The sequence below is a fragment of the Hoplias malabaricus genome, chromosome 18 (assembly GCF_029633855.1).
Source record: "Hoplias malabaricus isolate fHopMal1 chromosome 18, fHopMal1.hap1, whole genome shotgun sequence".
In the NCBI taxonomy this organism is placed as follows: domain Eukaryota; kingdom Metazoa; phylum Chordata; class Actinopteri; order Characiformes; family Erythrinidae; genus Hoplias; species Hoplias malabaricus.
The window spans coordinates 16,054,752-16,067,466 of record NC_089817.1 but is presented as its reverse complement, the minus strand read 5'-3'; the positions used below and the strand labels follow the sequence as shown (position 1 = coordinate 16,067,466).

Below are 12,715 nucleotides of genomic sequence, written 5' to 3'. Positions count from 1 at the left end.
ATATGAATTGTATTTTATTTTTCATTGTAGTTTGAATTTGATATATATATTTCTACTTTTAATATTTTCTCTAAGTGTGGGCAGCTGAAACCATGGATAGCAAATCTGTGCATATGATTTATTCATTTCTTTTCATGTTTGGTAATATTTTATTTTAATGATTCAAATATTCTACATACCAGACAAACATGATTAAACATATTAGCACTAATATACTCCTTGGTACTATGTCCTCACTTTAAAATATATCAAAATAAAGCAAAGACTACTAAATAACTTTTGAACCAAAGATATTCACTGACCTCTGATTTTTTTTTTTCAGAGGAAGGTGTGTAGTCATCCCAACAACAGAGTGGTAAAACCACACATTTCTCTGCTAACTCTACTCCAGCTGCTCTGTGACAGGCAGTGGGCTTTGCTTGAGTTAATTTCATCTGTTTTTTAGGCAGGCCTCTGTGTATCATAAGTACAAACTCTCTTCTTTCCTCTTCTCAGTAAATCTTTAAAAACAGAACTGTGACTGTTCAGCTGACTTCCTTCTGAGATCTTAGAGCTGATTGGAATTTTAGAATAATACTGAAAAACACAGATGAGCAGTTGTGGGTCCAACGAAAGCCCTAAAAAAAGAACGGTTCTTCACACCCACACATCGCATTTTCACATGTTGGACCCTTAGTCTCGCCTTGCGCCCAATGATTCTGAGTAGGCTCCAGACCTACCCTGACCCTGAACTGGATAAGCAGTTACAGAAAATGAATGAATGAATGAATGAATGAATGAACGCTTAGTTGGCTCCGGTTTCTTTTTCACACTGGTATTAGTTGTTTTCAAAGTAAAGGTGATTGTAGAACCCCAATCAGCTGTAACAGTAAAACCACCTCCTTGTTTCTACACTCATTGTCCATTTTATCAGTGTTTTATCAGAACCACTTTGGAGTTCTACAATTACAGAAGGAAGCCCATCTGTTGCTCTACATACATTCTTACCCCTTTTCTGTTTTTCAGTTATCAGGAACTGGACAGGACCAGTACAGAGCATTTGGGTGTTGGCTCATTGTCTGAGCTGCAGTGACACTAATGTGGTGGAGCTGGTTTGTTGTGCTGGTACTGATACTAGTTGTGATTGGTCCAGCAGTTATACTGAGAGATGTAAAATCTGATTCACTCATTCTAGTGCACATACTAACATGCCATCATCTCATTGGTAGCAACTGCTCTGTGGTGGTCCTGAACATTGAAGAACAGGGTGAAAGGTGGCTAACAAAGTATGCAGAGCAATGGGTGTACTATAGTCTGCAATTGGACAGTGAATGGAGAAAAAAAAAGAAGGTGGCTTTAATGGTTTGTTGTGTTTACATTATTTTATGTTGGTCAGCCAGGTCACACATGGTTGGTAGGGGTCCAATTTTCTGTGATAGGGAACCAGCCTTAGAGGGTCTTTAATTAACATTTTTGAGAATAATTCTGTATCACATCAAAGCAGGATGCTATACAACCCTTAAGAATGAATAACTAACTATGTGTTATGTGTGTAGCACTGTGATACATTACGCAAAAACATGGACATTAATCATCAGATCATCACATAGGAAGATGTGAGGCCACCATTATATTAAAGAGGGGCGGCACGGTGGCCGGGTGACTGTCTGTGAGGAGTTTGGTGTGTTCTACCTGTGTCGGTGTGGGTTTCCTCCAGGTGCTCTGGTTTCCTTGCAAAAACACAGTTTGGTAGGTGGATTGGCGACTCAAAATTGTCCATATGTGTGAGTGTGTGTGTGTCGTCCTATGAAGGACTGGCACCCCCTCCAGTGTGTGTTCCTGCCTTGCGCCCAGTGATTCCTGGTAGGGTCCAGACCCACCACAACCCTGAATTTGATAAGCGGTTTCAGACAATGAATGAATTATCTTTAAGAGTGCATCACTTGTTTATATTCCCCTCCTCTGTGGCCTGTGTTCAGTGTAGTGATTTTTAATAAAGGATACACAATCATAAAAATGTTATCTAACAATAACTTGGAGAAATTTGAGATTTCATAATGTATTAAATCACTTCCTTAGTCAAATTATTTCTGTTACTCTCATATTCTTGAAGCTCTACCTAGACCCCCCCACCCCCCAAGTTGCCAAAATCCTAGTCGCAGATATACTTTCCTGCATTTCTCTGTCTGTCTCTTCTCTTGCAGAACAGCGTTCAAAGCCTCTCTCTCGTTTTGTGTTCCTCTTTGAATGTGTTATGATGTCACTACCTACAACTCTGCTCTAAGGTGAGGAATCTGAATCAGTTTGACAGGCGAAGGAAACCTTAGTGTTCCTGCATGCGATTCTAGGGCACACTGCACAAATAAGGATGACTTTACACACAACAGACAAACAATGTATTGAACTGACTTGGTTCTGTTGTGTTCACTGAATCTGCATGGGTATGTTTCCCCTCCAACATTCAGTCGTAAAAGTAGGGTCGAATTTGTTGTTTTATAATTTGAGAAATCCCACAAACCAATCGGTTTTTAGTCTCTAAAATTATATTTCACACCAAAGGTATCTCGTTTAGTGCAAGTATTTATTTTTTCTATCCATTTCCTTTTCTCAGTAAGAGCTTCCAATTGGATGTACATCCTTTCAGACCCATGTAGCTGAAAGATCTCACAGTGGATGGATTGTCAGAAACAGCTGTGTTTTTTTCAGGTCTGAAGGAAGACTGGGGCTTGATTTTCTTCTCTCTGTCAAAGTTGAATGTTTGCTGGGACACGTTTGTGGTCTACCAGGTTTAACCAGGAATTGAGAATCCCAATTTTTTTTTTTCTTTGTGGAAGCTCTAGTTTCTTGTTGACTTCCTCTTTCCTCGTATATGTGGGTTATCTTATATCTTGTCTTCTCAGAAGCATCTCCTGAATAAATGACTTGTGCTTATACAATCTTAGATCTGTAGATTCAGGCCTTTTGTAAAATATAGGACATGTTGAAAGGCCTCTTTCTATTCTGTGGAATTATGTTCGTCTTTTAATAAGACAGTCGAGCTCAGTACATACTTTTTTTAATGATGGTTGAAACATATCTTTTTAATCAAGTTTTGAATCAAATTTTAATATTCAGCTTTTATCTGTATTATTTATCATTTATATGGTCTATGGCTTTTATTTATTAATTCAAATTCTTTTTTGTTTCTTTTTTATTTAGGTTTATTTCCTGTCTGTATAGCTATTATTATTTTGTTTATTATTATTATTATTATACTAATGTCGGTTTTGACTAGAAATAAGACAAATGATCGGTAGCCTTTTTCACAGTTAGGTAAATCAAGATAAAATTAAAGCCTTAGCTGGAATGTTGTGATATTTTCAAAGTAATCAATTCAAGCAAGGACAGTCTTTGTGTCAATTCAAGTCAATTCAGTGCAGTGCTTCTTCTCAGTGTGAGAAGTGGAAATAACACGCTCTCACTCCTTATTGTCTGGTCTCGCATGAATGTGGTCACTAAGATGCGGTGTGTCGACCTCATTTCCTTTTTTGCCCACCCAAGACCAACAGCCTTTGAGCACCTGTGAAATGAATGAATTATACCATGCCTACCACCCACTAGCAGGGAGGGAAAAAAGAGAATACGTAAATGGTGATCATGATCGGCCCTCAGCTAGCGGAGATCTGAGTTGTCCCACTCAATTCTATGCTCTGTCATGACACAAACAGAGAGAGGAAAACAAAAGCAGGGTGCCTACACTGTAACCACAGTAACGGAGTCATGCTGGCTCTCAATATGCCCATCAACTGTTTATATGCAAACAGGGCACTAATAACACAGGAGAGTTTCACATCAGTTATATCTAAGGTTGCTGATTATCGGGTACAGAGTATTGAATTTTGGAAAACAGCACAATCTGAAGCTATATACAGGTTAGGGTCATTTGACAGAAACTATAGTAATTACGTGCAATCATGTATTTTTCAGACTTCCTGTGGCAATTGTACGGTACTTTGTTCTGATACATGCCGACCAACCACAAGATTAAAACCATTCACAAGCAATGTGAATATCATTAATTATCTTATTACATTAACACCTGTGCCCACTTAGTCAGTGCTGAAGCTGATGTGAAAGAAGCAGAAACGAAGGGCAAGATTAGCATCTGAGTAACTTTGACCGAGGCCGAATTGAGAAGGTCATTAAGGTTTGGTCAGAGCATGTCCATAACCGCAGGTCTCCTGGAGTGATCCCAGTATTCATATTGGTGTTCAGAGGTTGCTATTTCTTTGATCACTTTCTACCAGCACATCACCTTTAAAGACCTGACTCTTCACGTCCTGCTTAATATATCCCACCCTTTGAGAGGTGACATTTTGTTATGAAATAGTCAGCATTAGTTATTTCTCCTGTCAGTGGTTTTATTGTTGTGGTGAACCAGTGCATGCCTAATACACACCTTGGCATGATATTTTCTTATTTTTGAATGCTTGATTATATCAACACTGTCAGAACAAAGCCTCTTATCTTCATACATTCTCAGGAAAACTGTGGTTTCACTGTGGTGGTACCTTCAAGGGTTCTTTAGGGTACTTTAACTTGGGAACATAATTGTACCATATTCTATATTAATTACAAATTTTTAATTTGTGGTATTTCAAACGCCCCATTTCATCTCCACATATATTTTTTTATTTTATTTTACACAGTTATATAAAGAAATAATGAATGTTACAAATATTTACCTCACCTTCTGGAGAAGATAATGTAATGCACCTTTAGGGAAAACAACTGGACTTTAAAGGTCCATTTACACTGTTTGTACCTTTAGTGACAATATGTACCTGTACATTTTAATTCTGACAGACGTCCTTTAAACTGTCTTGTAATTTCATGAAGAATGGACGAAAAGGAAATGCTTTAAAAAGACTTAAAAGTAATGTCTTCACATTAACTAACATTAGAGTTAAAGCAGATTTTTCTCTTCTTCTTTAAATTTGCCATTTTGGAGAGACCTGGGTTTATTGGACAGGAACGTTATATATTTTACAGACCTTTCCTCTTGCACATTCTGCAATAAAATTATATTTAAGGTCTTATTCAGCTCTGCTCTGCTCTGCCTTCCATATTTAAGCCCTGCTGTAATTAACATTGGTCTGCCAGGTCATCAATCTTAGAGCCCACCAGGGCTGCTATTGGCTTGTGCCTTGACACATGCTTCATTATTCAGCTGCACTGAGGAGACCTAATGTACTTTGTCAGGGCGGACCCATTAACAGCACAAAGTGTGAGTTCCAGTAATTACCCTGTGTGTAGTGTAACCCCGTGATTTCATAATGTCTTACGACTCAAATTTATGTAATTTCTAGTCAATATGCTTGGGAAGTACAATTTCAGAGGTGATTATACTCTTAGAAAAGGAATAGGCAGGTCAGTTTTGGTTTTGTTTTGTTTTTGTTGTAGTGTTTATATGTGTTTATAAGTGTTCATAATGCCATGAGTGACCAAAGATGAGTTTCCACATTGTGGATAATTAATTTATTCTAAACTCTATACTCTGTAACACTGAGTGAAATAATAAAAGTTGGGAATCCTAACAACACTGCTTAAAGCTTTGAAGTTTTTTGTGAGATTTTACGAAAAAATCAAACAGGGTTTCATATGAATGGGCAGTGTGCTGTGGTTCATAACATTTTCTTACATATATCATAATCATCTGGAATAACTTTATCTCCAAGTTTTATTTCATGAGAAAAAAAAAAACATAATCCAATAAAACTGTAGGTGGTCCTTATAGTTGTAAGGACATTTTTTAGGGTCCAAGAAAATGTTGTTCTTTTCTTACAACATCATAAATAATTTAAACAAGACTGTGTGTATTGCTACATATCCGTTAAAATGTAATATTTTGTAAAAAAAAAACAAAAAAAACAAAACAAAAAAAAACGCCCGGACTGCCATTAGCCATATAGCCATTGCCACAGAGGTGTTTCTAGCATTTCAAAAACAGGAAAGCCCAAAATATATAACCTTGTCTTTGGAAGGTCTGGAGAAGCTTTGGTGCTTCATGTCAATATCTGTTTACATGTGTTTTTATTATGTGATTGTGATTGTGCCCTATGGAGGGCAGGTAATAAATGCAGAAATGAAAAAAGGAGCACAAAGTTGTGTTGATAATATATAACACCAGCATCAGTGTTTTTCTTGTTCATTTTATTTAAAAAATAATTCTAGATGATCTACCACCAAAGAACAAAGACCAAGAACATTTTGTTCATTTTAAGAATAACAAATACTTATTTATTCAGTGTAGCAGGTTAAAGCACATGAAGTTTAATGTGGCTGTGCGCAGCTATGTGGAGATTTATAAACACACTAATACCACAAAATGTCTCCCCACCACAAAGACACACACTCACGTGAAATAAGACAAATAGCAGTCCTTCTTCCTCTGTGAGATATAATACGTGTGTTAATGTTGCCGAGTTTTGAGCCGTCCTGCTGAGCTTGTGAAATAACCAATGCCGAGCCGAGGCTCTGGCCAACGCGCATGGTGTCGCACCAAACACAGCCCCAGAAACACACAAAAACTGAGTGTTTTCCTGTCTTATTTACTATTATTCAGCCACGGTTAATAGTGAATATTAGTAGTGACATCCCTCCATGACAGTTCTCTCCATGAAATATACTAAAAGTTCTTACTTAGTCAGTAAGTGATAAATGCCTCTTGTAGGTGTAGGTGTCCGGCAAAAATGTTCTCTTAAATTCTTGCACATACCATTTTGAATTAGACCAAAACAGAATGCTGGCGAATGCTAAGAGGATGTTATGGTTAGCTGGGAAATTAGTTTAAATAATGTGGACAGGAATGGTTTCTTTTGATGACGTAATTGAAGGATTCTGGGCAACATTGTAATTCTACATAAGACCTGTGATCACCCTCGAGACAGCCACATTTATCTTTGGCTCCGTCAATAATGAACTAAACTGAAAGTTGGTATAACATTTGTAAGGACAATGAGTTTGTAACACATTTTTCCTCCACAACAGTATTTAAGTCTGCTTGCTAAGAGTGAACGATAATGCTTGTTGCACTGTTACACACCACCCAAGTCATGAATCTTTCAAAGCAACCCTTTCAGACAAATCCCGACAGGAGTGTGATACACTGTAGCTGAGATGCTTACCTGTCAGACTGCAGATTCATGGAGCTTTTTCTGTCTAAAGGAGTCACTTAGAACTAGCTCTTGATGGAGCTGCAGCCACAAGCAATTTGCTAAAAAAAATTCTTGCAAAGGAAAACAAGCTGAGCCTAACACAGATTTTGTTACCTTAGTTTACCGCAACAGTGATCTCAACCCTAAGCTACACCACTCTGTACAAACCAAACACCAGCCTTCATTTCCAGTCAAAATCACTGTTATTATAAATTGCTTTTTTTCTGACGAGCTTTCCAAGCTCTACAATCACTTCAGATATATATATATACAGCCATTAAACATAACATTATAACGACCTCCTTGCTTCTACACTAATGGTCTATTCTCTCAGCTCCACTGACCATACAGGAGAACGTAGTTTCAACAATTAGAGTGTAGGCCATCTCTTGCTCTGCTTCCTTTTCACCCTGTTCTTCAATGGTCAGAATCCCCAGTCGAGGTGTTTAAAAACTTGAGCAGCACTGCTGTCTCTGATCCACTCATATCAGTGCAACACACAGTAACACAACACCACCCGTCACTGCGGCACTGAGATTTATATACTACCCAAATCATACCTGCTCTGTCGGGGCCTTGGGGGGTCCGGACCGTTGAAGAACAAGGTGAACGGGGCAAAAAACATATGCAGAGCAATAGATGGACTACAGTGGACTGTAATTGCAGAACTATAAAGTACAGTCAATATATTGTACTTAAAGGCATTTAACCTGGACATTTAATACATAAAAGGTCAACTATTCCTTCTGCACACTACTAAAAAAGAAGCCAGGAATCTGTCTGGGGAAAAAATGTATTGTACACGTGCAGTGTTTGTCACTACAGGTACAGACAGCATAAATGTACCTGCAAAAGTGCTCTTAAAGTCCGATTTTGTGTCCAAAAGTGCACTAAATTCTCTTTTCCAGAAGGAAATGCGACCCTCATAATAGAAAGTCCTCATAATAGAGTCATTGAAAAATGAAAAAAGAAAACACACAGAACATCTAAAAGCCAGAAGTTGAAACAGCGAGTATAATATCAATGAGAGAAAGAACATGTTACCAATATGTTCCCTACACACATTAAAAATGATGGTTCTTCAAGGGTTCTTTAGTAGTGAATATGGTTCTGTATAGAACCCTTTTCAAAAAGGTGCTATATAGAACATCTATGGTACATTCTCCTACAATCTGATGAACCCCTTCATGATGCAAAGGATCATTTAATCATGCAAAAGGTTTTTCAAGTGTTCAGGGTTCTATATAGAACCTTTGAAGAACCATCATTTTAAGTGTGTAATTAAAGGGACTAAGATGTAACCGTGACAGTAAAAGCACAGTGATATCTTTCTCTTACAGAGATTGTGGAGCAATGCCTTGGAAGAACCACTCTTGTTGTTGCCCAGTGTAGTTCTTCCATGGCATTGTCCCAAAGAGTCCACAAGTCCAGAACTGTGTACCAGTTAAAGTGATTCTCACTTACCCTCAGTGTGTATGGCTGAGACATAGGTCCAGTTGTATCTCTTCACTATGTCCACCATTGCTCTGGCCTGCTGAGCATCCGAAGGCACTACCCTCATGAAATACTTGTACAGGGACTTGTCGCTGAGGTCCATGCTGGTGGCCGAGTAGGCGATCTGAGGGATGTTGAAAAGCTGGAGGAGGTTCTGCACCTGGATGGCCACAGAGCTGGACCCAGGCCCAATGAGACCCACTATGGGCTTCTTTCCTTTCATGGGGGTCCCTCCTCCATCAGCTGCACACTTGGACAGGCCCTCCTCTTCCTCAGCGGAGACCAGAGTGTCACGTATGAACTCAATGCTTTGCTCCAGGGCCACGGCCGAGTGCCAGCAGGAGTCTCGTATCTCGCAGCCCAGAGTGATGTTGGGCAGGATGTTGGGGTCGGCATTGATGCGGTCCAGAGTGTGCATCATGGCCTCCACCCGCTGGATTCCGTACTGCTCGCGAACCGCTCCACACTTCCTCTCGTGGACCTTGTCTGCGGGCGGTTGGTGGTGCACCGAGAAAAGTGCCCCGATGATGACATCGCCGGGGATATGAGCCAGGACACGGCGCTCAGTGGACTGAGCATGGACCTTTGAGCCCACAGTCGCTGGCCGGGCATCCTCTCCAAACAACGCAAACAGCAACAAGAGCAAAATCCCCATCTCCTGAGCTGCCTTTCAGATCTGTCGGTGCAGAAGGCAGGTGGATCCCTCAGGGCATCTGCAACAGATAACGGAAAAAGAAGCTCAGAGAGAACATCTAGGACAAAATCTCTGGAGATGACCGCCCCCTTACCCATCCTCCACTCTGTGAAGTGTGACAGAGAAGAGCTGTTGTCAGGGCAATGACAAATCCAAAGGCATGCTTTCTGCTTTCTTGAAAAATCTCTCTGAGATGGTGAATCAGATGGAGGTGTACCAGTGGACCTCTTTCTGATGGCCCTTAGTGACCAATGAAGGAAAGGAAATCCACCTGGAAAGTTGTAACTAATATTAGGTGTACAAATAAGTTTCAAAACTTTTGTGTATGTGTGTGTGTGTGTGTGTGTGTGTGTGTGTGTGTCTGAAGCATATTAAATATTCAGACATTGTCCTGCTCTTTTGATATTTTATGGTAACTTTTGTGTAGTATTGAAAATGACAATTGGCATTTTATTCACCAAATATAACCTGATTATGTAGTTTGAAAATGTCAAGCAGCGAGAATATATTCATGACTGCATTTGTGATTAATCAAGGAAAAAATACTGCAAAAGCAGGTGCATCAATTTGTTTGTTTCTTAGGGATAATGTATCTAAACGTTTTTGATGTTTGGTTTTAATGATTTATCTATGGTAACTTTGATGTAATCAGTTGTGAATGTCATACATTAATACATTCTTTTTTTAAAATAAAATGACAGTTGTTATTTTTAATACTAGGCAACAGTTACCATAAAGTCACAATTTGTTTGTACACCTAATATAATTAAATAAAGTCTTTCTTTCCCATAATTCTGATGTTTTTGCCTCTCTGTGTGGAATGCTGTGACTATGTTGAGCTGCTAATGAGCAATGAGGTAAGAGTATCAATTCCTGCAAAAACAATTCACACCTTTCCGAGGTAAGATGGACATTACAACCTCAGCTTTGTATCTACTGCAAATTTAACAAAATGTATTTCATTAATAGAAACACATTAGTTTTAACAAAGAAAAACTTAGCTATTGTTCATTATTCCATCAAAACATATTTGATAAACAAATTCATCCATTCTTTGTCTGTAGCCACTTATCCAGTTCAGTGTCGTGGTTGGTCTGGAGCCCACCCGGAATCCCTGGGCACAAGGAGGGAATACATCCTGCAGGGGGCACCGGTCCTTTGCAGGGCAACACACACTCTTACATTCTCACCTATGGACACTTTTGAGTCACCAATCCACCTACCAACACTTGTCTATGGACTTTTGGAGAAAACTGGAGCACCAGGAGGAAACCCACATGGACACAGGGAGAACAGATCAAACTCCTCACAGACAGTCACCTGGGAGTGGGGCTCTTGAGGAACATTTTTATATTTAAAAAATATTTTATAGAGACAAGTGGCTGCCCAAAAAAGCATGTATCTCCAAAATGATAAATTTAGAGAAGAAGACAAACCAGTTTAAAATTTAATGCATGTTAATGTAAAATGATTTTTATTCCAAGTCATTTCAGAACATTTTTATTGGTCCATCAATGGTTCATCTTCTTTAACCACTTGGTGCTGATCAAGGTCGCAGATTAACACATGCCAGACATAAACACCCCTGTCACAGGGTGCCAGTCCATCACAGGGCATCACACACTCACCCAGTCACAAACATACTCACAGCTGTGGACAATATCACACAGTAATCCACTTATCAATATATATTGTTGGACTGAGGAAGTAAATCCTCACCCCAGGATGGAACCCAAGATCCCTGGATCCTGGAGCTGTGTGGCAGAGACATTACAAGCATCACCATGCCACCCTCAAGTGATTTTATATACATTTATCTATTCCTGTCAAACCTACTCATTTCAAATCCTAAAACTGGAGATTAAACAAAAACAGCCATCAAGCTGAGCCAGTGCAAAACAAAATCATATACCACGCCTTTATTTATTCCTTTGACCCATAATTGCATTGCTCTTTCCCTTTAAGGATTAAAATATCTCTTGGCAAATGACTAATGTAGTGTGAGAGCTTGTGTTGGCATGGAGAAAAACCTGTGAAGCGATGGTCACACTTTCATCACCACAGGGTCTTGTTGAAAAGATACTAAGAAATAAAATAAAATAAAATCAGTGAAGTGGTCTTCAGTGAAGACCACTTGTGTCCAGTTCAGAGAGGTAAAGTTCTGGGAAACTCCTGAAAAGCCCCCCTACTGACGCAAATGGAATAAACACACGCAGAGCTGTCCGTGGTGCTGACACCAGATCACTGTTGCATGCTGAAATCAGCTGTCGTTCTAACAAATACCAGAGGGAAACGCCGCATATAAGAACACGCTGATGTATACGGGACGCGTGCCCTTCATTTCTCAGTGTGCAAATTTCTATACACTATATAGCCAAAAGTATGTGGACACCTGCTCCTCCAACATATCCCACAGGCATTTGGGAGTAACACTGCTGAACAGCTCAATACTGGGTGTCTTCATATCCCTCCTGCCAACGCTTAGCCTTGGTGATGGTGACCTTAGGCTCCTGTGCGGTCGTTACCTACTCCTTAATGGAGATTATACACGCTGTGTGTCCACTTAGAATAGCCGGATTTTTTGTTATAGCTAAAGCGGTGTCCGCTAATGTCCGAATGCTCGTACAGTGTAAAGCCCATGCACGCGCAAAAAAGGAGCGTGATAATATTCAGCCAGTTCTTACCGTTGTGTCGAGGTTTGGCGCCCTGTCTCGTGCCTTATCCCGCGCGCTGTCTCCGGCTCTCTAAAAGCCCGTCACGCGGCATCACGGACAAAATCACTTCACACGCTTTTTAGAAATTATTATTTTTAATTATTATTGTTATTATATATTTGTTTATTTATTTATTTATTGGGATGTAAATTGATCTAAAGCTTCGAAGCGAGCTCACGAGCTGCTCTGTGATGAAGCGACTGAGTGGAGCTCAACAGATCCGCGAAGCATCCCACTGTGTCTGAAGCGTGGGCTGCGTGGCGTGTGCATCATTCTGTTTGGAGCCACAGCAGGTTTATGTTTCCACCAATCAGCTTCTCAGTTAAAATGTATTCCTCCTGAAAACGTTCCTCTAACGTTCAAATCTGATATTTGAAAAGTTCCCTGGAGGTTTTTCCTAAATTAGGGCAACGTCCATCACCACCTAGAGGATTATACAAGCTGTAAGGGCAGAATTTATACCCATCTGGCCAACGCTTGGCAATGGGCACAGTAACCCTCACATGTAGCTGCACCAGAGCATCACGTTTTATTTCCTGCTTTTTTATACAGACAATATCTGAAAAATAGAGACTGTGTCCCAAATAAATAAATAAATAAATAAATAAATAAAACGGTATATCCTTTATAGGATCTAC

General features: G+C 39.6%; 1 protein-coding gene across 1 annotated transcript in view; it reads right to left on the bottom strand.

Annotated features, from left to right (window-relative positions):
* Nucleotides 1-12,128, bottom strand: part of grm5a (glutamate receptor, metabotropic 5a) — a 45,878-nt gene extending 33,750 nt beyond the window's left edge. The window contains exons 1-2 of the mRNA XM_066651171.1: nt 12,048-12,128; nt 8,640-9,382 (exon numbers count right to left, since the gene is read on the bottom strand). Coding sequence (XP_066507268.1) covers nt 8,640-9,324 — 685 coding nt within the window. The 5' untranslated portion in view covers nt 9,325-9,382; nt 12,048-12,128. The remainder of the gene's footprint in view (nt 1-8,639; nt 9,383-12,047) is intronic.
* Between the last annotated feature and the right edge of the window lie 587 nt (nt 12,129-12,715).